The 25,894-nt window shown below is 45.8% G+C and overlaps 1 protein-coding gene across 6 annotated transcripts in view; it reads right to left on the reverse strand.

The window, feature by feature from the left end:
- Positions 1-14,650: 14,650 nt before the first annotated feature.
- Positions 14,651-25,894, reverse strand: part of AGBL2 (AGBL carboxypeptidase 2) — a 55,968-nt gene continuing 44,724 nt past the window's right edge. For 2 of the 6 annotated variants that reach the window (XM_055093693.2, XM_034932619.3), the window contains 5 exons: positions 24,012-24,078; positions 22,750-22,875; positions 22,135-22,242; positions 18,206-18,292; positions 14,651-15,524 (listed from right to left, as the gene is read on the reverse strand). In XM_055093693.2, the coding sequence (XP_054949668.1) occupies positions 15,351-15,524; positions 18,206-18,292; positions 22,135-22,242; positions 22,750-22,875; positions 24,012-24,078 (562 nt within the window). In that variant the 3' untranslated portion in view covers positions 14,651-15,350. Of the gene's footprint in view, positions 15,525-16,159; positions 16,717-18,205; positions 18,293-22,134; positions 22,243-22,749; positions 22,876-24,011; positions 24,079-25,894 lie in introns of those variants that run through there. The other 4 variants (XM_055093695.2, XM_055093694.2, XM_055093696.2 and 1 more) reach the window with 3 other exon arrangements.

Genomic DNA, 25,894 nt, shown 5'->3' on the forward strand with positions numbered 1-25,894 from the left:
CTGCATAACTCAGAGTGGGGCCAGTCACAAAGACTATGATCTGAATGGCATTCCCTGATACAGTTCAGTATGATGACCCTAAGATGGGTTATATTTGCTGACCCATATTGCAGTGGTGAGAGGAATAACGGAAGTCAAAAGGGGCAGAATTAACTGGGAAGGAAACAGAACTAGAACAGCATGTCACTGAAGTCAAGAGAAAAGTTTGGAAAAAGAAAGGATAGTCAATATGTCAAAAGCTTCCAAGAGGTCAATAATGAAGCCCAGAAGCCGGGCGCGGTGGCTCACGCCTGTAATCCCAGCACTTTGGGAGGCTGAGGTGGGTGGATCACCTGAGGTCAGGAGTTCAAGACCAGCCTGACCAACATGGAGATAACCCATCTTTACTAAAAAACAAAATTAGCCGGGCGTGGTGACGCATGCCTATAATCCCAGGTACTCGGGAGGCTGAGGCAGGAGAATCGCTTGAACCCGGGAGGCGGAGGTTGCAGTGAGCCGAGATCATGCCATTGCACTCCAGCCTGGGCAACAAGAGTGAAACTCCATCTCAGAAAAAAATGAAGCCCAGGGAAGGCTGAATGGATTTATCAGTTAAAAGCCTCTTGGGAGCAGGGCACATGCCTGTAATCGCAGCACTTGGGTGGATTGCTTTGAGCTCGGGAGTTTGAGACCAGCCTGGGCAACATAGTGAAACTCCGTCTCTGCAAAAAAGAAAAAAAATTAATTGAGCATGGTGGCTTGCACCTGTAGTCTCAGCTTCTTAGGAGGCTGAGGTGGGAGGATTGCTCGAGCCTGAGAAGCAGAGGTTACAGTGAACCGAGATTGTACCACTGCACTCCAGCCTGGGGGACAGAGTAAGAGCCTGTCTTGAAGAAAAAAAAAAAAAAGTCTCCTGGACTGGGAGGCGGTCTGACTTGGGAGAGAGATCACGTAATTGTCCAGTGGGTTCTTCCTGCCTGCTGCACAGACAAAATCAGTTCACTGAGACTGTGGCATTACAGTAAAGAAAGAGTTTAATTAACACAGTGTGGGCCATGTGGAAGAACTTAAGTTATCGCTCAAATCACTCTCCCCGAGGGCTCAGAGGTGAGGGTTTTTCAAGGATGCTTTGGTGGCAGGGGGCTCAAATGGGGAATGTTGATTGGTTGGGGATGAAATCATAGGGGTATAGAAAGCGGTCCTTGACAGCCTGTGGATGGAGGCCACAGGACCAGATGTCATGAGTGGTGGGTCTGAGTGGAGTCAGTAGCCACCAAAACATCTCAAAAAGCCAATCTTAGATTCTATGTTAGTGATGTTATCTCTGCCAGGTGTGATGGTTTACGTCTGTAATCCCAGCATTTCAGGCAGAGGTGGGAGGATAGTTTGAGACCTGCCTGAGCAACACAGCAAGACCCCATTTTCACACAAAAAGGAGAAAAATAAAAAGACCAAAAAACCTCAAGTAATTGAAAAACGTCATAAAAGGCCAATCTTAAGTTGTACAATAGTGATGTTATCTATAGGAGTAATTGGGAAAGTTACTCCTATATCTCATGATCGCCAGAATAATGACTAGCTATCGTTTAACTGGGCCTGTATCTTAGCAAAATTCAAGCCCCTGTCTTAATCCTAACCTGGTCCAAGGATGTCCAGGCTGGTCTTGAACTTCTGTGCTCAAGTGACCCTCCCACCTCGGCCTCCCAAAGTGCTGGGATTACAGGCATGAACCAGCTTACCCAGCCGGTATATATTTATTGTATTTATTTTGCCTTATAGGAAGACCTGAGTTCAAGGAGCCTTCTGAGTTGGATGAGGCTGTGACACAAGAGTCTTACCAAATACCTAGATTCTTTCCATCCCTGTGCTCTTCCTCCTTAGGCCGGTAGCAAAATAGTTTTGAGCCTCACATGCAACACTGATAGTCAGAGGAAGAAGAGAGAAGGGTTTTTGTTTTTGTTTTTGTTTTTTTGAGACAGAGTTTCACTGTTGTTGACCACGCTGCAGTGCAATGTCGTGATCTTGGCTCACTGCAACCTCCGCCTCCCAGGTTCAAGGAGGTTGCCTCAGCCTCCCGAGTCGCTGGGTTTACAGGCGCCCAACACCACGCCCAGCTAATTTTTGTTATTTTTAGTAGAGATGGGGTTTTGCCATGTTGGTCAGGCTGGTCTCGAACTCCCAACCTCAGGTGATCTGCCTGCCTTGGCCTTCCAAAGTGCTGGGATTACAGGTGTGAGTCACCGCGTCCAGGCTTTGAGAAGGTGTCTTTTTAAAAATAGTTCTCTCTTTTTTGGCACACCAAAGCTCATCACAAAATGGCTCTTTTTTTTTTTTTTTTTTGAGACGGAGTCTCACGTTGTCACCCAAGCTGGAGTGGAATGGCACGATCTCGGCTCACTGCAACCTCTGTTCCCAGATTCAAGAGATTCTCCTGCCTCCTCCTCTTAAGTAGCTGGGACTATAGGAATGTGCCACCATGCCTGGCTAATTTTTTTTTTTTGTAGTAGAGACGGGGTTTCACTGTATTAGCCAAGATGGTCTCGATCTCCCGACCTCGATGATCCGCCCGCCTCAACCTCCCAAAGTGCTGGGATTACAGGCATGAGCCACCATGCCTGGCTCTCAAATTGGCTCTTTTTGGAGGAAGAAACCTTTTCTCAGAAACCTCCCCAGCAGAATTCTCATGAATTACTGGACAGAAGTGAGTCACCCACCACCACCTAAACCAATGATTGGCTTAGACTAGTGGTTCTCAACAGGGTTAATTTTGGCCCTCAGGGGATACTTATCAAAGTCTGTGTTAGGGCTCCAAAACCAATACCCCAAAATGTATGGTATTTTGACATACTGAACTGAAAAAGCCTCAAGGTCTCCCTGGCTTTTACCCTCCTATAATCTCTCCCAAAACCTTTACCCTGGCCGGGCGTAGTGGCTCACGCCTATAATCCCAGCACTTTAGGAGGCCTAGGCAGGAGGACTGTTTGAGTCCAGTAGTTCAAAACCAGCCTGGGCAACATAGTGACACCTGGCTCTACAAAAAAATAGAAAAAATAGGCCGGGCGCGGTGGCTCACGCCTGTAATCCCAACACTTTGGGAGGCCGAGGCGGGTGGATCACAAGGTCAGAAGATCGAGAACATCCTGGCTAACACGGTGAAACCCCATCTCTACTAAAAATACAAAAAAATTAGCCGGGTGTGGTGGTAGGCACCTGTAGTCCCAGCTACTTGGGAGGCTGAGGCAGGAGAATGGTGGGAAACTGGGAGGCGGAGCTTGCAGTGAGCTGAGATTGCGGCACTGCACTCCGGCCTGGACGAAACAGCAAGACTCCGTCTCAAAAAAAAAAAAAAAAAAAAAAAAAGAAGAAGAAAAAATTAACTGGGCTTGTCGGTGTGTGCTTGTAGTCCCAGTGACTCAGGAGGCTGAGGTGGAAAGATTGCCAGGGAGGTTGAAGCTGCAGTGAGCCATGATTGTTCCGCTGCAGTGAGCCATGATCGTGCCGCTGCAGTGAGCCATGATCGTGCCACTGCAGTGAGCCATGATCGTGCCACTGCACTCCAGCCTGGGCAACAGAGCAAGACCCTGTCTCAAAACAACAGCAAATTCCTCTTCTTCCCCCTCCTACAACCTGTTTTTCTAGGATGGTATATTAACTTCTGAACCACCTAGAGGGGTGGACAATCACTCTGTGATTCACACCATGCTAATGTCAATAAATTTCTATGCCTTTTTTTTCCAGTTAATCTGCCTTTTTCGAGTTGATTTTTCAGCAAAACTTCAGAGGGCAAAGGGGCCTTCCCTTGACCCCTGTATCTGGAGACATCAGTACTATACTTGTGGAGAAATCCTGTCCTGCCTAAGGATCTGGGTTGCTAGGGAGCCGACCACAATATCTACGAAAGGAAGGGAAGTCCTGACAGCTGGGGTTCTTGGGTTCTTTCCACCAACTTAAGTTCAATTTGTCTTAGAATGACTGAAAAGGGTCACCCAGCTAAAGGGATAGGCAAACTCTCTTTGCTGGCCTTACATTTTCCTCCTGTCCTTCTCGAGCTTCCTAAGGAGTATCTATATTGTCTTGCCGGGCGCGGTGGCTCATGCATGTAATCCTAGCACTTTGGGAGGCCAAGGTGGGAGGATCACCTGAGCTCAGGAGTTTGAGACCAGCCTGGCCAACACAATGAAACCTTGACTCTACTAAAATACAAAAAAATTAGCTGGGCATGGTGGCACACGCCTGCAGTCTGAGCTACTCAGGAGGCTGAGGCAGGAGAATCGTTTGAACCTGGGAGGCAGAGGTTGCGTTGAGCCAAGATCAAGTCACTGCACTCCAGCCTGGGTGACAGAGTGAGACTCTGTCTCCAAAAATCAATCAATAAATAAAATAAAAAATAAAACTGTTATCTTGCATGTAAAACGGTTCCTTAGAGAGAACATCCTTTGAAAAGTATAGTTCCCCTGCATAGTGTCATGAGAAGCCCATCTCTTTTGCACAAAATCTGTGTGCTTTAGAGATTTATTTCAAATATCTCAGCTTGGGAGCCATATTTGGAAAGTATTTTCCCTTTTCCTTTTCAAGCATAGCAAATTTTTCTGGTTTGGTTAGGGTTCCACTAGCCTTTCAACATTACTTTCCTATCTTTGTTCGCTAGAGAAGTCTGAAAAATGACAAAGAACATGTTGCCTGGCAGCACAGTCATGGACGCTGTCTTTGGATTCCAATCCTGAGAACTGGAGGAAAGGCAAAAATTATTCTCCTTCTTGGCATCAGTCCTTGTTTTCTTTTTTTCTTTTTTGTTTTTTTGAGACAGAGTTTTGCTCTTGTTGCCCAGGCTGGAGTGCAATGGCATGATCTGGGCCCACCACAACCTCCCAGGTTCAAGCAATTCTCCTGCCTCAGCCTCCCGAGTAGCTGGGATTGTAGGTGTGTTCCACCACACCCGGCTAATTTTGTACTTTTAGAAGAGACGAGGTTTCTCCAGGTTGGTCAGGCTGGTCTCGAACTCCCGACCTCAGGTGATCCGCCTGCCTCGGCCTCCCAAAGTGCTGGGATTACAGTCGTGAGCCACAGTGCCCAGCCTCAGTCATTGTTTTCAACACAGACTTAGGATCTCCCACATGACACTGGGGCACCTTAAGTCTCATTTTGCCAAAGGTATAAATGATGCCACCCTTCTTTATGCCCTGGCCTTATGAAATATGCGGTTTATTTCTTTAGTACTCCATGACCAGTTTCCAGAATGGACCTCAGTGATCTCGTTTTCAAAATATCATATTGATTTTTTTTGTAAAAACATATATTTTTTTGAGATGGAGTCTTGCTCTGTTGCCCAGGCTGGAGTGCAGTGGCACAATCTCGGCTCATCACAGCCTCCACCTCCTGGGTTCAAGCGATTCTCCTGCCTCAGCCACCTGAGTAGCTGGGACTACAGGTGTGTGCCACCATGCCCAGCTAATTTTTGTATTTTTAGTAGAAACATGGTTTCACTATGTTGGCCAGGCTGGTCTCGAACTCCTGACCTCCTGACCTCGTGATCCGCCCACCTTGGCCTCCCAAAATGTTGGGATTACAGGCGTGAGCCACTGTGCCTGGTCTATTTTTTTGTGATATTTAAGTGCTGTTAATTTCCTTTTGCTGCTGTGAATATTACCACAAACTTAGTGGGTTAAAACAACACAAATTTATTATCATACCATTATGGAGGTCAGAAATCTGAAATGAGTCTTTATTTTTTCTTTTTTTGAGATGGAGTCTCACTCTGTCACCCAGGCTGGAGTGGCATGATCTCAGCTCACTGCAACCTCCGCCTCCCGGATTCGAGCAATTCTCCTGCCTCAGCCACCTGAGTAGCTGGGATTACAGGCGTGCAGCACCATGCCTGGCTAATTGTTGTATTTTTACTAGAGATAGGGTTTCACCATGTTGACCAGGCTGGTCTTGAACTCCTGGGCTCAGGCAATCCTCCCACCTCGGCCTCCCAAAGTGCTGGGATTACAGGCCTGAGCCACTGCACCCCGCCTGAAATGAGTCTTTTTTTTTTTTTTTTTTTGAGATGGAGTTTCGCTCTGTCACCCAGTCTGGAGTGCAGTGGTGCAATCTCGGCTTACTGCAACCTCCGCCTCCTGGGTTCAAGTGATTCTCCTGCCTCAGCCTCCCGAATAGCTGTGATTACAGGGGCCTGCCACCACACCTGGCTGATTTTTGTATTTTTAGTACAGACGGGGTTTCGCCATTTTGGCCAGGCTGGTCTCGAACTCCAGACCTCAGGTGAGCCACCCGACTTGACCTCCCAAAGTCTGGGATTACCAGCATAAGCTTCCATGCCTGGCCTGAAATGAGTCTTAAAGGGTTAAAATCAAGGTGTTGCCAAGGCGCTATTCCTTCTGCAGTTTCCAGAGGAGAAACTGTGTCTTTCCCTTTTCAAGCTTCCAGAGGCCATCTGCATTCCTTGCCTTTTGGCCACTTCCTCCAACTTCAAAGGGCATCAGTTCAACCTCTTCTGTCTTCATGATAGAGGCAGGAGGCAGACAAATGCCTGGGCAGATAGGGAAGGGTCCTTGGTGAAAACCCCACCTTCAAGCCTAAAACAGTCTGAAGGCTAAAAGACCGGACTGCTTGTTCCAGATGAAACCTGCAACCCACAGGGAGATCTTCTGCCCTTGTTTGTTCGCCCTTTCCCTATTGATTCTCTCTGAATAATGCCTTTCAACCAATTGAATGTTGCCTTTCTGATACTACCCATGGCTTGTGTGGGCACGCCCGAATGTGCACTGGGGGGATCAGGGTGGAGCTACTAGGATTTCATGCTGTATGCTGGAGAGGAGCCTTGCCTCTTCAGCTCATGTGTGGGAGCCCTTGTATTCAGTTGTGAAGTGGAAACCGTTTTGTAGGACCCCTCTCCTTGCTGAAAGCTTTCCCTTCATTTAATAAATTCTATTCTATTCTTCAATGTGGCCACATGCCTAATTTTTCCTGGTCATGAGACAAGAACCCGGATTTAGCTGAACTAAGGAGCATAAATCCTGGATCATTCACATGTCCTTTTTCTGAGTCTGATCCTCCTGCCTCCCTTTTATAAAGACCCTTATGCCCAACTGGTTATAAATCAGGGTTTCCACAGTCCTCTCCTAAGTTTTGATAATTTGCTAGTGTAAACTAAAAATAAAACCCCTGATATAGTTTGGACATTTATCCCTGTGCAAATGTCATGTTGAATTATGACCATGGATGCTGGAGGTGCAGCCTGGTGGGAGGTGTTTGGATCATGGGGGCGGATCCCTCATGGCTTGGTGCTGTCTTCGTGATAATTGAGTCCTCATGAGAGCTAGTCATTTAAAATTATGTGGCACTTCCCCCTCCCTCTCTCTCTCTCAATCCTGCTTTTGCTATGTGATGTGCCTGTTCCTCCTTCGCCTTCCTACATGATTGTAAGCTCCCTGAGGCCTCCCTAGAAGTTGAGCAGATGCCAGCATCATACTTCCTGTAAAGCCTGCAGAGCTGAGCCAATTAAACCTCTTTTTTTTTTTTTTTGTTTTGAGATAGAGTTTCACTCTTGTTGCCCAGGCTGGAGTGCAATGGCACCATCTCAGCTCACCACCACCTCCACCTCCCCAGTTCAAGCGATTCTCCTCCCTTAGTAGAGATGGGGTTTCACCATGTTGGTCAGGCTGGTCTCAAACTCCTGACCTCATGATCCGCCTGCCTTGGCCTCCCAAAGTGCTGGGATTACAGGCATGAGCCACCATGCCCAGCCTATCTAGCACCTTTTAAAAGTCTGAACGGGAAACATTTGCCACCTATTGCCTCTAAGGGTGGCCACCTATGAGACTTCATCTACATAATAAAACTACATACAATTTATCTACATAATAAAAACTTTTATTCCAGATCTGTCTATATAATAACTCTTTCAACCAATTGCCAATCAGAAAATCTCTGAATCCACCTATGACCTGGAAGCACTTCCCTCTCCCCAGTTTGAGTTGTCCTGCTTTTCTGGACCAATGTATACCCCACATTTTGTTGTTGTTGTTGAGACAGAGTCTTGCTCTGTTGCCCACGCAGAGTGCAGTGGTGTGATCTTGGCTCACTGCAGCTTTCACCTCCTGGGTTCAAGTGATTCTCCTTCCTCAACCTCCCAAGTAGCTGGGACTACAGGCACGTGTCACCATGCCCAGCTGATTGTTTGCATTTTAGTAGAGACAGAGTTTGGCCATGTTGGGCTGGCTGGTCTCACACTCCTGGCCTTAAGCAATCCTCCCGTCTTGGCTTCCCAAAATGCTGGAATTACAGGCATGAGCCACTGAGCCGGCACCCCATATGTATTGATTGATGTCTGCCTATAGCTTCTGTCCCCCTAATATCAAGCTGTAATGCAGCCACCTTGGGCACATGTGGCTGTGAACCACATAAGGACCTCCTGAGGCTGTGTCATGGGTCATGGTCCTCATATATGGCTCAGAATAAATCTCTTCAAATATTACATAAAGTTTGGCTCTTTTTGTCAACACTAGAACGGTTTGCAGAATTTAGGAAGACACTTTATTTTTTTGAGACAGAGTCTTACTCTGTCACCCAGGCTGGAGTGCAATGGCTCGATCTTGGCTCACTGCAACTTCTGCATCCTGGATTAAAGTGATTCTCCTGCCTCAACCTCCGAAGTAGCTGGGATTACAGGTGCGCGCCACCATGCCTGGCTAATTTTTGTATTTTTAGTAGAGATGGGGTTTCTCCATGTTGGTCAGGCTGGTTTTGAACTCCCGACCTCAGGTGATCTGCCTGCCTTGGCGTCCCAAAGTGCTGGTATTACAGGCGTGAGCCACTGTGCCCGGCTCAAACCTCTTTTCTTTATAAACTACCCAGTCTCAAGTTATTTATTTATTTATTTATTTTGAGATGGAGTCTCGCTCTGTTGCCCAGGCTGGAGTGCAGTGGTGTGATCTCGGCTCACTGCACCTTCCACCTCCTGCCACCATGCCCAGCTAATTTTTGTATTTTTAGTAGAGACGGGGGTTTCACCATGTTGGCCAGGCTGATCTCGAACTCCTAACCTCTTGATCCACCTGCCTTGGCCTCCCAAAGTGCTGGGATTACAGGCGTGAGCCACTGTGCTCGGCCTGCACTTTCTTTATATTTACTTATTCACAACTGATCAGAAGGCATGTTCTTTTTTTTTTTCTTTTTTTTTTTTTTTTGAGATGAAGTCTTGCTCTTGTCGCCCAGGCTGGAGTGCAATGGTGTGATCTCGGCTCGCTGCAACCTCCACCTCCCTGGTTCAAGCGATTCTCCTGCCTCAGCCTCCTGAGTAGCTGGGATTACAGGCACCTGTCACTACGCCCAGCTAATTTTTGTATTTTTAGTAAAGACGGGTTTTACCATGTTGGCCAGGCTGGTCTCGAACTCCTGATCTCAGGCGATACACCCACCTTGGTCTCCCAAAGTGCTGGGATTACAGGTGTGAGCCACGGTGCCTGGCCTGCATGTTCTTTCTTTAAATATGGAAGAAGCCTGGCATGTTTTGAGGCCACAGCGAAGTTGCTGGTAGGGAAGGAGAAAGACAAGAGGGGGTAAAGCAATGCAGAAAGTTTGGGAAAGTAGAGTGACTGAATTGAAGCATAAGGTGGAGAGATTAGCCTTAAACCCAAAGTTGGGCATTTTTTTTCTCTAAGAACAAAGGAAAGAGGGCGGGCGTGGTGGCTCACACCTGTAATCCCAGCACTTTGGGAGGCTGAGGTAGGCAGATCACTTGAGGTCAGGAGTTCAAGATCAGACTGGCCAACATGGTGAAACCCTGTCTCTACTAAAAATATAAAAATTAGCCAGGCATGGTGGCACGTGGCTGTAATCCCGCTACTTGGGAGGCTGAGGCATAAGGATCACTTGAACCTCGGAGGCAGAAGATGCATTGAGCGGAGATGGTGCCATTGCACTCCAGCCTGGGTGACAGAACAAGACTGTCTCAAAAAAATAGAACAAAGGAACGGAACAGCAGTAAGGGTGGACAAGAGTGATGCCAGCTCACCACTCCCGAGTGTTTTCTGTGTGTAGAGCACTCTACTAAGTGCATTATATACATTTTCTTGTCCGGTCCTCCCAACAATTCTGAAAAGTGTGTCTTGTTTGTGTTCCCATTTTACAGATGAGGAAATTGAATCTTTGAGAGGTCATAAAGCCTAAGGTCATAAAGCTATGGAGTCAGCCTTTGAACCCAGGCATCCTGATGCCAGAGTCTAGATTCTTTTTGGCAGAATGTTCCTTATTTTTGTTTTATCTGATGTTTTTTCATGATTAGATTCAAGATATGCATTTCCAACCAGAATACTACTTAAGTGATGTGTTCGTCTCAGGCTTTCCATCAGAGGGCACAGAATGTCCATCTGTCCCTAAACAATCACACTGTTAAGGTGGTGTCCAATTGCCCTATTATACAGTCACACTTTTTCCCTTCCAACTAATAAGCAATCTGAGTGGAGACACTTTAAAACCATGCAATTATCTTGCTCCTCAAGTTTCCTCCTGAATTTTGCATCCATAGGTACTTCTTGCCTGATCCATTTTACTACAATAATTGCAAAATAATGAATTCCCAATTGCAGCACTACTTCTACATTCACCATCGACCTCAGCTTCATTCTTCTTAAACAAGAGCGTTCTTCCTCTCTTTCTCTCTCATTGATATGAACTCATGATTCCTATTTTTTTCAATAGGTTATAGTTTATTAATGTCCTTAATCATTTTGGTGCCCTAATATCCCAGATTTGGCCAGTGGGAGCTCCTTCAAGTTGGTTCCTTTATCCTGTGACATGCCCCCAGCACTTTTTTACTTTTTGACATAACACAACATTTCAGGCTCCTCATCTCATATCTACATTGCCCCAGACATTTCTCTAATGAACCCTGATTCCTTTTAGTGAGGAATGTATTAGAGACCAAGATCTCAGTGCAAAATGTTCTTATTGCTAATAGGATGTATTTGATTTTAGCCCTTTTTAGCAGATACAGCTGAATACACATACACACATTATCTACATATATGAATATGCATACACACATGCACATACATACTTGTGTATACATACATGTGTATGTTCAGACATATACATGTTTTAGAAATCATGAGTTCTGGCCAGGTGCAGTGGCTCACGCCCATAATCCCAGCACTTTGGGAGGCTGAAGCAGGTGGAGTTCTGAGGTCAGGAGTTCAAGACCAGCCTGGCCAACATGATGAAACCCCATCTCTACTAAAAATACAAAAAAAAAAAAAAAATAGCCGAGTGTGGTGGTGGGCACCTGTAATCCCAGCTACTTGGGAGGCTGAAGCAGGAGAATCACTGGAACCCAGGAGGTGGAGGTTGCAGTGAGCCGAGATTGTGCCACTCCACTCCAGCCTGGGCAACAAGAGCGAAACTCCGTCTCAAAAAAAAAAAAAAAAAGAAAAGAAATAATGAGTTCTTGGCTTTCAACAACACCAACACATTTATTCATTTGTTCAAGCATATAATATGTCTAAAATGTTTCAGAATTGATTTGCCAATGCCATTACATAAACAAACCTACCAAAGAGACTTCAGAATTTGTTTGAAGTTATCTTCCTACCCCTGCCTCACGGGAGCCTAGCTTCTGAACCAGTCTTGACTAGTATGGCTGTTTGCTCGGAGGAAGGTGGCAGCAGAGAGGGAGCATGAGACTTGAAATGGAGGTGTGAAATAGCCACGGAGGGGGAAAGGTGTGGGAACTTCAGTTTCAGAAGCAGAAGATAAATTTCCAAGGCTGAAGGAGATACTAGTGTGCTGGTCCAGGACCACTTGATGGCATATTTTCCCGAAGCCATCTTGGCAGCCTGGGTACAGTAGAGAAGACAGATAGCTGAGATGACTGGCTGATCCAAAGCTGGGGAACTACCAGGTGGATGTGGCAGAAGGACAGAGTGTGAGGACACTGGGGTGCTGGCAAGAGAATGGTTGACGTCACGAACCCTGGAGTCTGGGCTGAATTGGGGAAGAAATGAAGCCAAGAGAAAGGGGAATGACTGGAGCTGTGAAGGGGTTTATTCATGTGATTTCTGGTCACTAAATCCAATAATCTAGGAATAGCAGTTCAGGGGGCTATGAGGAGAGATGGCATCTATCTTTATTTTATTTTATTTTATTTTTCTTGAGACCGTGTTTCACTCTTGTTGCTCAGGCTGGAGTGCAATGGTGTGATTTCGGCTCACCAAAACCTCCGCCTCCTGGGTTCAAGCGATTCTCCTGCCTCAGCCTCCCGAGTAGCTGGGATTACAGGCATGTGCCACCATGCTAATTTTTTGTATTTTTAGTAGAGATGGGGTTTCTCCATGTTGGTCAGGCTGGTCTCAAACTCGCAACCTCAGGTGATCCGCCCGCCTCGGCCTCCCAAAGTGCTAGGATTACAGGCACGAGCCACCGTGCCCGGCCAGCATGTATCAAAATTGGTTAGCGACAAGATGAGAAGAACTGTACTCAGAGCAACCAAAGAGGTCTTGTTTCCCCAAAGACCAGAGATTGAGGGAGAGAAGACCTAGCTAGCTCAGGCTGAAGAGGGAAACTGTTTAAAGCACATTATTGCAATGTATGATCAACAGCTAAGAGTAGTGGTCAAATGAAGGGACCTTAGAGATCATTTCACCTTTCACTTTTAAGGTCGGGTAGTAAAAGTGCAGAGCTATTAAGCAACTGCCCCATGCCTACTTGCCCCCAGCCTCTGTGGGATTCAAACTCAGGTGTTCTAAATGCCACATTGGTGGCTCTTTAACTCACTACAATGTTCTGAAACTAGCAAAACATCTGACTGCTTTGTTTTGCCTACTAGTCTTTGTTCTCCATCTAGGTTTTAAACACAGGGGCAGTTCTCCATAGTTCCTAAGTAAATCACTGCTCAATGCACCTTTTTTTTTTTTTTTTTTTTTTTTTGAGAAGGACTCTTGCTCTGTTGCCCAGGCTGGAGTGCAGTGGCACAATCTCGGCTCACTGCAACCTCCACCTCTCGGGTTCAAGCAATTCTCTGCCTCAGCCTCCTGAGTAGCTGGGATTACAGGCCCCTGCCGCCACACCTGGCTAATTTTTGCATTTTTTGTACAGACAGGGTTTCACCATCTTGGCCAGGCTGGTCTTGAACTCCTGACCTCGTGATCCACCTGCCTCAGCCCAAAGTACTGGGATTACAGGCATGAGCCACTGCTCCCAGTCTTTTTTTTTTTTTTTTTTTTTAAAGACAGAGTCTCACTCTCACCCAGGCTGGAGTACAGTGGCATGATCTCAGTTCACTGCAACCTCCACCTCCTGGGCTAAAGTGATCCTCCCACCCCAGCCTCCAGGGTAGTTGGGACTACAGGCATGTGCCACCACACCCGGCTATTTTTGTATTTTTTTGCTAGAGACAGGGTTTCACCACGTTGCCAAGACTGGTCTCGTACTGCTGGGCTCAATGAATCCACTTGCCTCAGCCTCCCAAAGTGCTGGGATTACAGGCATGAACCACCATGCCTGGCCTATCTCACTTTCAAGAGATGTTGTCCTCTCTCCAAAAACACAGATATGCTGCCACCAGATGGTGATAGGACCTTCATTAGGCCCTGTGGTCCAAAGAGTAAGGCTTCGAAAGAAACCATGTTCATAGGCCAGGTGGCTCACTGCACCCTCTGCCTCCTGGGTTCAAGCTATTCTCCTGCCTCAGCCTCCAGAGTAGCTGGGATTACAGGCACACACCACCACACACTGCTGATTTTTGTATTTTTAGTAGAGACAGGGTTTCACCATGTTGGCCAGGCTGGTTTCGAACTCCTGGCCTCAACTGATCTACCCGCCTTGGCCTCCCAAAGGCTGCCGGCTGAATTTCTGAACAACTTTCAAACAAGGTTTGCTTTTGGGACTTTTCCTTTAAGGATATCCTTTTAGGGATAAAAAGTGGGGTTTTGGCTGGGTGCTTTCTAGATACTTAAAATGCTAATAGTTTTAGGATGTATGTAAGGTGCGGCATAGGAGAAGGCCATTTGCAAACTCCCTATATAAACAGTATGTGGGCCAGGCATGGTGGCTCATGCCTGTAATCCCAGCACTTTGGGAGGCCAAGGTGGGAGGATCACGAGGTCAGGAGTTCGAGATCAGCCTGGCCAACATGGTGAAACTCAGTCTGTACTAAAAATACAAAAATTAGCCAGGTGTGGTGGTGGCGCCTGTAATCCCAGCTACTCAGGAGGCTGAGGCAGGAGAATTGCTTGAACCAGGGAGGCGAAGGTTGCAGTGAGCCAAGATTGCCCCACTGCACTCCAACCTGGGTGACAGAGCAAGACTCCATCTCAAAAAAAAAAAAAAAAGTATGGGCTGATATTGCCCTTAAAAAGACTCACAGATTGAGGGTAGCTGCACCTAGGACCTCTCTGTACTCTCTGCTCAATTTGTCTGTAAATCTAAAACTGTTCTAAAATATTTTTAAAATACTCCTACACTAGGATTGCAATAAAATTTGTGTTGTCATGTAGTTCTAATCACTAGTAATCCAGGTAGTGATGGTGGCTGAAAGTTTAAAAGTGATAATGAAAAATGTGCTAGAAAACTTTCAATCCCATGTGATAGAAAAAAAAGTAGTCAAAATAGGGCTCCTAGCATGAGCTGGAGTGACCACCCTTGTAAATGACTCCAGCGTGTTGACATGACAGGCTGCAGCTGGCTGACTTTGCTTGGTGCTCAGGAGAGGCTATTGGAAAGAAAAGGCGGATAAAAAATATCTGTTCACATAAAATTATGCAGTTAACCAATCAAAGGAAACAACTGGTTAGAGAGAAAGAATTTTAATCATCAGCCTAAAAAAATTACAAAACCTCATTGAACATAAGATACGCAACATTAAATTCTGGGTAATACATGCATTGTTATTTCTATGTGGGAATACCTCATTGTGAGCAAACCTGACATACAGCAGTAGGACTGACCGTCACTAGAAAGCTTTGACACAACACTTTTTTTTTATTATAGCACACTGCCAAAATGTGTTTAACATAGAGTTTGATTTTTAAAAATTGATTTGCACATAATTTTAGAGAGAATATCTATTGGTTAAAATGAGGTATATCTGTGCTGCCATGAAGTGTGCCATGAGAACACACTTCAGTTTCTGATAAAGCATTTTTACACATCATAATAAAATTTCATTTTATGAAAAAATAGTTGAATTCATGAGGTATGCATCTTGACCACATGCCCACAGTGTAAGTACAAAGTGTAAGGTCAGTGCATGAGTGCACAACACAGTATACCACAAGTAAATGCAGTTCCCAGTCATACATCTCCCCCATTACAAAATGTGTCTAATCTCAAAACCCCCGATGAAGTGCTTGTGTGGCACAGCCCAGGCTCACCTACGGGTATGTGTATATGTGCAAGGATGGGTATGCCGCCATGGCAGCACAGCCTCTCTTTGTGGCAGGATATCTGCTCCTAGGCCAGTTTGGCTTCATACCTGGAACTGGCTCTTGGCTGGAGTTTATGGTTCTCTTTGGAGAGCATGATACTGTAAAGCCTGGCTTCTTATTCTGTGCAAATAAGATTTTAAACAGTTGAATTCAGTTTATTTTGCCATTTCTAAAGATGTAGTTAGGGTTGGGGTTGGCTTTACAAGGAGCTGGTGAGAAGTATTTGCATTTCTTCCCCAAATATAAAAGTAGTTGACAATGTTACAGAACAGAGGTGAATTGAGCATTTGTCCTGGTCCCTTAGCCAAATCAAGGTCAACATGAGACACATTTTTTTTTTTTTTTGAGATGGTGTCTTGCTCTGTTGCTCTGGCTGGAGTGCAATGGCACAATCTCAGCTCACTGCAACCTCTGCCTTCTGGGCTCAAGCAATTCTCCTGCCTCAGCCTCCCGAGGAGCTGGGACTACAGGCGTGCACCACCACACCCAGCTAATTTTTTTTGTATTTTTAGTAGAGATGGGGTTTCGCCATTTTGCCCAGGCTGGTCTCAAACTCCTGACCTCAAGTGATCCTCCTGCCTTGGCCTCCCAAAGTGCTGGGATTACAGGCGTGAGCCACCACGCCGGCCAACATGGGCAACATTTTAATTGCCCCCAAAAGCAGAAGGACTGCATTTTATAAGCTGTCTGGAAACATTACACAAAAAAAAGAGAAAAACAATCTGTCAAGGTGGCAGATTGCCTCATTTTTTTCAATTATGTTTATCTGACATGTTATAGAAATTAAATACCCACATCTCTGTTACACAAGTATCACACTATAAATTTTAAGAAAATATGAGGTGGGATAATCGCTTGAGCCTGGCAGGCAGAGGTTGCAGTGAGCCAAGATCACGCCACTGCACTCCAGCCTGGGCGACAGAGCAAGACCCTGTCTCAAAAAAAAAAATTTTTTTTTTAAGAAAATGTACTAAAGATAAAGGTTTGGATAACATTCATCCACTACACTGGATTTAACTGAATTCATGGTTATATGTTACAACCTAATTAGTATGTTTCAGTTCTGGGATATGGTTTTTGCTACTCATAGGCTTCCAGCAATGAATGCTAAGTGAAGAAAGAGGACAAGCTCATTCTTGATTAGTCTGTCAGGACTGAAACTCTCTTTAATTTGACTTTATTTAAGCCTATCTTTTCGCTGCTCTTCATTTTCTGTCATAATATGGTGATTGGACTATCAGTCTTGTCACTCCTAGAGGATCTTGTCTTCGTGTCTTTTAAGGGCCTTGCACATAGTAGACACTAGAAGACACTGATAGGTAAATGAGAGCATCAGTGCAAGAATTCCCAAGCAACAGACTTGGGAAGACAGCAGGGACTCCATCCATTGGGAGAACCATCTACTCTATATCTAGTACACCTAACATAATCCACTGATTCTCAACCTGTGTTTTACCCAGACTCATGTGAACAACACCCTCCTGTACACATACCCTGGGCTATTAGAAACAACAGCTTACTAGCTGTTTTGCCACCTTTTTTTTTTTTTGGAGACAGAGTCTCACTCTGTCGCCCAGGCTGCAGTGGTGCGATCTCTGCTCACTGCATCCTCCACCTCCGGGTTCAAGTGATCCTCCTGCCTCAGCCTTCCAAGTAGCTGGGACTACAGGCGTGTGCCACCACACCTGGCTAATTTTTTGGTTTTTAGTAGAGACAGGGTTTCACCATGTTGGCCAGGCTGGTCTCGAACTCCTGACCTCAGGTTATCCGCCTGCCTCGGCCTCCCAAAGTGCTGGGATTACAGGCATGAGCCACCGCGCCCGGCCTCACCATCTCTTTTTTCCTCCCTTTCAGGAAAAAACATGTGAGTGCAAATGAGCATGATGAATGTTATTATAGGGATAAATATGAATTCATTCAAACTTACTCTTTTTTTAAAGTTTTTATATTTTATTTATTTATTTATTTTGAGAAAGAGTCTCACTCTGTCGCCCAGGCTGGAGTGCCGTGGTGCAATCTTGGCTCACTGCAAACTCTGCCTCCTGGGTTCAAGTGATTCTCCTGCCTCAGCCTCCCGAGTAGCTGGGGTTATAAGCATGCACCACTACACCCAGCTAATTTTTATATTTTTAGTTGAGACAGGGTTTGGCCATGTTGGCCAGGCTGGTCTTGAACTGGAACTCCTAACCTCAGGTGATCCACTCGCCTCAGCCTCCTAAAGTGCTTGGATTACAGGTGTGAGCCACCGCACCTGACCAAACTTACTTTTTCACTTTTTTTTTTTTTTAGACGGAGTCTCACTCTGTCACCCAGGCTGGAGTGCAATGGCACGATCTCAGCTCACTGCAACCTCTGCCTCCCGGGTTCAAGCGATTCTCCTGCCTCAGCCTCTCCAGTAGCTGGGATTACAGGCACACACCACCATGCCCGACTAATTTTTGTATTTTTTAATAGAGATGGGGTTTCACCATGTTGGCCAGGCTGGTCTTGAACTCCTGATCTCAAATCATCTGCCTGCCTTGGCCTCCCAAAGTGCTGGGATTACAGGCATGAGCCACTGTGCCCGGCCTAAAACTTACTCTTTTAAAAAAGCAAACAATTCACAAAACTTGGTACTGAATGGTCAGTGGTAACTGTAGCCTGAGGGTGCAAAATGCCTTAGATGTTCACCTGAGCAGAACGAATCCGAGAAGGTAAAACTGGACTGTGCATCACCGCCCTCCAAATCACATAATACATTTGAGAACTAATTAAAATTAATCACTGGCATATAAGTATATACAGTATATTAGGTGAAGTACCTGCATTCTCCCTTTATTCTTAGGCAGAATCAGGGTGGCCATTGATGGGTCCAGGGGGGTGTCTTTGTCTCTTCTATTTAAATTTGTCTAAAATAAATGAACATATCCTCACTAAATTTTCCACTTGAGCAAGTGTGATTACAGTGAATATACATTATTCATTTGTTTCTTATTCATACATGTTGATTCATTGTGATATTCCCACATAAAAGGACAGGCAAAACATAATTCAAAGAAGGAAAAACAATTCAAAGGAGGAAAAGTGACTAATTTACTGAGTGCCTACAATATGCCAGGTGCTTTACCCTTTCACACTAATTCACACAACTTTAGGCTGTAGATATTATTACCTCAGTATTTCAGATGCAGAAACTTAGTAACCCCAGGGTGGTCAGATGACTCACAGAATATTAAATAGTGGGGCTGAAATTTGAACTCAAGGCAGACTTCAAAATGTATGTATGCTCTTGCCACCAGCTGTGCTCTGTGGGGATTCCCCAGTATTACACAGTGAGGCCTCATTATAGTATTCTTTTTTTTTTTTTTTTTAGACGGAGTTTCACTCTTGTTGCCCAGGCTGGAGTGCAATGGCGCAATCTTGGCTCACTGCAACCTCCGTCTCCCGGGTTCAAGCGATTCTCCTGCCTCAGCCTCCCAAGTAGCTGGGATTACAGGCATGCACCACCACGCCCTGCTAATTTTGTCTTTTTAGTAGAGACAGGGTTTTTCCATGTTGGTCAGGCTGGTCTTGAACTCCCGACCTCAGGTGATCCACCCGCCTCGGCCTCCCAAAGTGCTGGAATTACAGGCATGAGCCACCGTGCCCAGCCTATAGTACTCTTTTTTTCTGAGACAGTATCGCTCTTGTCGCCCAGGCTGGTTGCAATGGCGCAATCTTGGCTCACGGCAACCTCCACCTCTTGAGTTCAAGCGATTCTCCTGCCTCAGCCTCCCCAGTAGCTGGAATTACAGGCACCTGCCACCACGCCTGGCTAATTTTTATATTTTTAGTGGAGGCAGGGTTTCACCATGTTGGCTGGGCTGGTCTTGAACCCCTGACCTCAGGTGATCCACCCACTTCGGCATCCCAAAGTGCTGGGATTACAGGCGTGAGCCACCGTGCCTGGGCAGCACTGTTAACCATAGGGTAGTGTTTCACATGAGGAGGGCCCATTTTGCACCCTATCCCCTAAGAATCAGCTACTAACTATTGTACCAAAACTGTTTTTTTATTTTTTGGGGACAAAGTCTCACTGTGTCATCTAGGGTGGAGTGCAGTGGCAGGATCACAGCTCACTGTAACCTTAAACTCCTGGACTCAAGTGATTCTCCCACCTCAGCCTCCCAAGTAGCTAGGACTACAGGGGCAGGCTACCACATCCAGCTAAGTTTTTTTTTTTTTTAAGACGGGGTTTCGCTCTATTGCCCAGGCTGGAGTGCAGTGGCGTGATCTCGGCTCACTGCAATCTCTGCCTCCCAGGTTCAAGTGATTGTCCTGCCTCAGCCTCCCGAGTAGCTGGGACTACAGCGATGCACCACCACGCCCAGCTAATTTTTTGTATTTTTAGTAGACACGGGGTTTCACTGTGTTAGCTAGGATGGTCTCAATCTCCTGACCTCGTGATCCACCTGCCTCAGCCTCCCAAAGTGTTGGGATTGCAGGCATGAGCCACTGTGCCCAGCCCACATCCAGCTAAGTTTTAAAGTTTTTTGTAGAGATAGGATCTTGCTATGTTGCTCAGGCTGGTCTTGACCTCCTGGCCTGAAGTGATCCTCCCACCTTTGCCTCCCAAAGTGCTGGGATTACAGGTGTGAGATACCGTACCTGACCTCAAAACCCATCTCCCACCTTTTTTTTTTTTTTTTTTTTTTTTTAGCAAGGTCTTGCTCTGTCGCCCAGGCTGGGGTGCAGTGGTAGGATCACAGCTCACTGTAGCCTTGACCTCTCGGGCTCAAGCAATCCTCCTACCTCAGCCTCCCAAGTAGCTAAGACTATAAGCATGCGCCACCATGCACAGCTGATTTTTTTTCTTCTTTTTTTTTTTCTAAGACAGAGTCTTGCTCTGTCGCCCAAGCTGGGCGCAATCTCAGCTCACTGCAACCTCTGCCTCCTAGGTTCAAGCAATTACTGTGACTCAGCTTCCTGAGTAGCTGCCACTACAGGCATACACCACCATGCCCAGCTAATTTTGCATTTTTAGTAGAGGTGGGGTTTCACCATGTTGGCCAGGCTGGTCTTGAACTCCTGGTCTCATGTGATCCACCCATCTTGTCCTCCCAAAGTGCTGAGATTACCGGTATGAGCCACCGTGCCCAGCCATGCCTAGCTGATTTTTAAAAAAAATTTTTGTAGAGATGGGGTCTTGCTATGTTGCCAGAGCTAGTCTCAAACTTCTGGACTCAAGCAGTCCTCCTCTCTCAGCCTTCCAAAGTGCTGGGATTACAGATGTGAGCCACCGTGCCTGGCCACCCAGGCTGGAGTACAGTGGTATGATCATGGCTCACTGCAGCCTCCAACTCTGGTCTCATGTGATCTGCCCACCTCAGTGTCTCAGATAGGTGGGACTATGTGCACCACTATGCCCAGCTAATTTTTGTTTATTTTTTGTAGAGATGAGGTCTCACTATGTTGTGCAGGCTGGTCTTGAACTCCTGGGCTCCAGTGATCCTCCTGCCTCGGCTTTCCAAAGTGTTGGGTTTGGCCAGGCGCAGTGGCTCATACCTGTAATCCCAGCACTTTGGGAGGCTGAGGCAGGCGGATCACCTGAGATCAGAAGTTCAAAACCAGCCTGGCCAACATGGTGAAACCCTGTCTGTACTAAATATACAAAAATTAGCCAGGCAAGGTGGCATATGCCTGTAATCCCAGCTACTCGGGAGGCTGAGGCGGGAGAATCACTTGAACCCGGGAAGTGGAGGTTGTAGTGAGCTGAGATCGCGCCACTGAACTCAAGCCTGTGTGACAGAATGAGACTCTGTCTCAAAAAAAGAAACAAAAAAGAAAACACACAAAGTGTTGGGCTTTCAGGTGTGAGCCACCATGGCCGGACAGCCTATTTTTTTACACAAAAAAATAAATGATTTTGACTGGGCATGGTAGCTCATGCCTGTAATCCCAGCACTTTGGGAGGCCAAAGTGGGTGGATTACTTGAGTTTAGCAGTTTGAGACCAGCCTGGGCAACATGTCGAAACCCTGTCTCTACTAAAAATACAAAAATTAGCCGAGCATGGTGGTGGGCACCTGTAATCCCAGCTACTCCAGAGGCTGAGACCCGAGAATCACTTGAACCCAAGAGGTGGAAGTTGCAGTGAGCTGAGATTGCCTCTGCACTCCAGCCTGGGTAACAGAGTAAGACTCCATCTCAAAAAAAAAAAAAAGAAAAAAAATCAAAGATTTTATAGCCATAAAACTATAAAGTACTAAACATTGGTTGAGTGTCTCTCCTCTGTGTTGCCACTGCATCCTACTCTGTGATACAATTTCCTACTTACTTGCTGAAATCTCCACCAGATTCTGAAGTCCCTGAGGCAGGGATAGTATTTTGTTCAAGGTTGCATTCACAGCATCCAGTAAAGGGACTGGCATATAGTAGGTGCCCAATAAAATTCATTGATTTATTTTAAAATAACATTTGCTGATTGAGTAGATGGGTGGGTAGATGGATGAATGGATGGTAAGTAAGGCAGCCTGTTCTTATGTTCTTGGTGTAAAATCACAAATCACCAATATTTGATTCCAGACTTCAGTCATGTCTCATCCAAAGCAGTGTCAATGTCTCCCCCAGTTTTAATGTTTTCTTGCTCCCAGTGGCACTGTCAGGTTAGGGTAACGTAAATGGCTATTACATTTGTCACCTTGTGGGAGAGAGGTGCTAATTCGAGAGGTTAGAGAATCTGTGTGACAAAGAGTCAAAAACAAAAATACTACCTCATTTAACCTCGGGTTTTCATTTTTCATTGGTAAAAAACTGGAATTCTCTGAGTTTTTGAAAAAGGTTGGCTGCTTTTGCAGAGTAGAAGCAAATCCTGCCTTTTCCTAGGATTGAGTGAAAAGAGAATCTTTTTCAATTGATCTATTCAAAATTGATCCAATTTACCCAACAGCAAAACTTGTACTTCTGAAAGCACGTTTGTCTTTAGAAAGCAGAGGGTATGGTGGGAGTGTGGCAGCTTGGACAAAGATTGATGAGCTATCCAGCTGTCTTAGCCTGGACCAGGCCTGGCCCCCAGCCATCCATCTACTCCTGACTAGCTCTAGCCACTACCATTCCAGTATCATGTCTTTTCTCTGGAAATTCAGACTTGGCTAAAACCCAGATTTCTTATGCCAGAGTGTAGGAGAGGATCAGTGGGCCAAGGCCAAAACCTGCTCGGAGATGTCCGGAGGGTCCCTGGAAGGGTTCTGATCCCAAAACAGAAAGTCTCCCTCTGCCCCAATCTCCATCCCCTTTTTGGTTTAGAGTAAACTTTAACCCCCTTTCCTTATCCCTCTATGGAATGGTCTGAAACTAGACAGTAGAAATAGCCAGCAAGTCTTTCTTACTGAGGTATCTTCTGTTAACTTTAACTTCTGCATCAAATTTTTTTTCTGATACTGCTCATTTCGCTGTTTCCTAGTCTGAAGTGACTTCTTTTTTTTCTTCTTAAACATCTTCTTTTTCTGAGTCAGCTATTCCAGAAAGTAGAGAAACTGGTCATTGAGGATTCCAGAACTAGGCCCACCCACATGTGGCACTCTTCATGCAACACTCAAGACACAAAGGCTAACTCGGTATGCAGACTTGTGGTGTTGGTTTGGAGAATAAACAAACAGTTCAGTTCCCTCCTTACTGGAGGATGCTTCCTACTTAATACCCCCAAATCCCACTGTTACAGATAAACTGCCAAAGGGGTACTTATGGTTGGGCATGGTGGCTCATGCCTGTAATCCCAACACTTGGGGAGGCTGAAGCGGGTGGATCACTTCAGGTCAGGAGTTTGAGACCAGCCTGGCCAACATGGTGAAACCCCACCTCTACTAAAAATACTAAAATTAGCCGGGTGAGGTGGCAGGTGCCTGTAATCCCAGTTACTCAGGAGGCTGAGGCAGGAGAATTGCTTGAACCCGGGAGGCGGAGGTTGCAGTAAGCTGAGATCACGCCCCTGAACTCCAGCCTAGGCGACAGAGTGAGACTCCATCTCAAAAAAAAAAGGCCCAGTGCAGCAGCTCACGCCTATATTCCCAGCACTTTGGGAGGCCAAGGCGGGCAGATCATGAGGTCAGGAGTTTGAGACCAGGATGGCCAACCCCATCTCTACTAAAAATACAAAAATTAGCCGGGCGTGGTGGCATGTGCCTGTAATCCCAGCTACTCAGGAGGCTGAGGCAGGAGAATTGCTTGAACCCAGAAGGCGGAAGTTTGCGCCACTGCACTCCAGCCTAGGAGACAGAGCAAGACTCCATCTCAAAAGACAAACAAACAAACATAAAAACACAAAGGGGCACTTATACTAATAACCAAATATCTGTGATTTACAATATGAAATCAGATTACTTATGGCAATAATATCAGGTCCAGATATTAATGATCATTAAATGTGTGGTTAAAAGATTCAGTTTGGGTGTTACCTTAAGATGGCCTTAAAAATTAAGCAAGAAAGTTATAAAGGACAAAACAAGAGACTTTAGGGCAAGGTGACTAGTTAGGACATTACTGTATATTTTCTGCAGGTCTTAGGACTGTTGGAAAATTCCAACAAATTGTCTGGTAGTGTCATGATTTTTTTTTAAGGCTGCTATTTCCTGGGTATAAGAGTTCAGCTTACCTCATCTGCTATGTTTGCTAGGTGAACAGGAAGACCATCTGAGAGAGAACTGTCAGAGCCACTGGTGCTGTTTCCAAAAGAAAAAAAGAAGAGGAAATAACTGTCATTGATATGTCTAGGAAGCATAACATTTACCAGACCAGCTGTATGGGATTAGGATTAGGATATCTTCTAGTCTACTATTTCTCTCATTGTCTATGCTTCAATTACTAAAAATTATTATTTTCTTCCTTTTTTATATTTTTGGGACAGGGTCTCACTCTGTCACCCAGGCTGGAGTGCAGTACTGTGATCATAGATCACTGCAGCCTTGACCTCCCCGGCTCAAGAGATCCTCCCACCTCAGCCTTCTGAGCAACTGAGACTACAGGCTCATGCCGCCATACCTGGCTAATTTTTAAAATTCTTGTAGTCACAGGATCCCACTATGTTGCCTGGGCTAGTCTTGAACTTTTGTGTTCAAGCGATCCTCTTGCCTCAGCCTCTTAAAGTACTCAGATTACAGGTATGAGAAATTGCGCCCAAGCAATCACTAAGAATTCTTGATGGCTGTGCGCGGTGGCGCACGCCCGTAATCTCAGCATTTTGGGAGGCCAAGGTGGGTGGATCACCTTGGTCAGGAGGTGGTCAGGAGTTTGAGACCACCCTGACTAACATGGTGAAACCCCGTCTCTATTAATACAAAAAAATTATCTGGGTGTGGTGGCGCACGCCTGTAGTCCCAGCTACTCAGGAGGCTAAGGCAGGAGAATCGCTTGAACCTGGGAGGCAGAGGTTGCAGTGAACCAAGATTGCGCCATTGCACTCCATCCTAAGCAACAAGAGTGAAGCTGTCTCAATAAAAAAAAAAAGAAAAATTTTTTTTTGAGACAGAGTCTCCCTATGTCAACGTCTCGAGTAGCTGGAACTACAGGTGCCCGCCACCATGCCCAGCTAATTTTTTGTATTTTTAGTAGAGATGGGGTTTCACCGTGTTAGCCAGGATGGTCTCGATCTCCTGACTTCATGATCCTCCCGCCTTGGCCTCCCAAAGTGCTGGGATAACAGGCGTGAGCCACTGTACCCGGTACCAAAAAAAGAATTCTTGACAAGCACATTCATTCATTCACTCCGAACACCTACTGCATGCCAAGCAGTGTGCTAGGCACAGGGAACACAGATGAACGAGGCAGAGCCTCTGGCACCAAAGAGTTTGCAGTCCATATGGCAAAGCAAATACTGGCCAGATGGGCAGAATTGCCCTTGGTGGAGGTTGTGAGAGGCTACAGGATTCTCAATATGCAGGCCTAGAGAACAGCAGAGGACTGTCATTTGTTTGAAAACAAGGGATCTTTCTCATTTATTCCTCTTTGGCTGGTACCAATTCAGAAATCCAGGATCCTAACAGGTACTCTGAAGAAATGTATTCAATATATAAACATATGCATTTAATAAAGAATCTGAGCCTGGGCGATACAGTACGTCGCTGTATCTACAAAAAAATTTTTTAAAAAAATTAGCTGGTAATGGTGGTGCCTGCCTGTGGTCCCAGACACTTGGGAGGCTGAGATAGGAGGACCACTAGTGCCCAGGGGGTTGAGGCTGCAGTGAGCCGAGATTGTGCCACTGCACTCCAGTCTGAGCAACAGGGCAAGAAACTATCTCAAAAAAAAAAAATAACAAAATAACAAAAAGAACCTTCAGGTCAGAGACCAAGATTACTTTTATCACCCCAATTTTCCTTCAAAAGTTTTGAATGAGGCCAGGCATGGTGGCTCATGACTATAATCCCCACACTTTGGGAGGCCAAGGCAGGAGGGATCACTTGAGGCCAGGAATTAAAGACCAGACTGGGCAACACAGTGATACCCTGTCTCTATTAAAAAAAAAAAAAGGGTGGCTGG

Source organism: Pan paniscus, chromosome 9 (genome assembly GCF_029289425.2).
Source record: "Pan paniscus chromosome 9, NHGRI_mPanPan1-v2.0_pri, whole genome shotgun sequence".
Taxonomy (NCBI): Eukaryota; Metazoa; Chordata; class Mammalia; order Primates; family Hominidae; genus Pan; species Pan paniscus.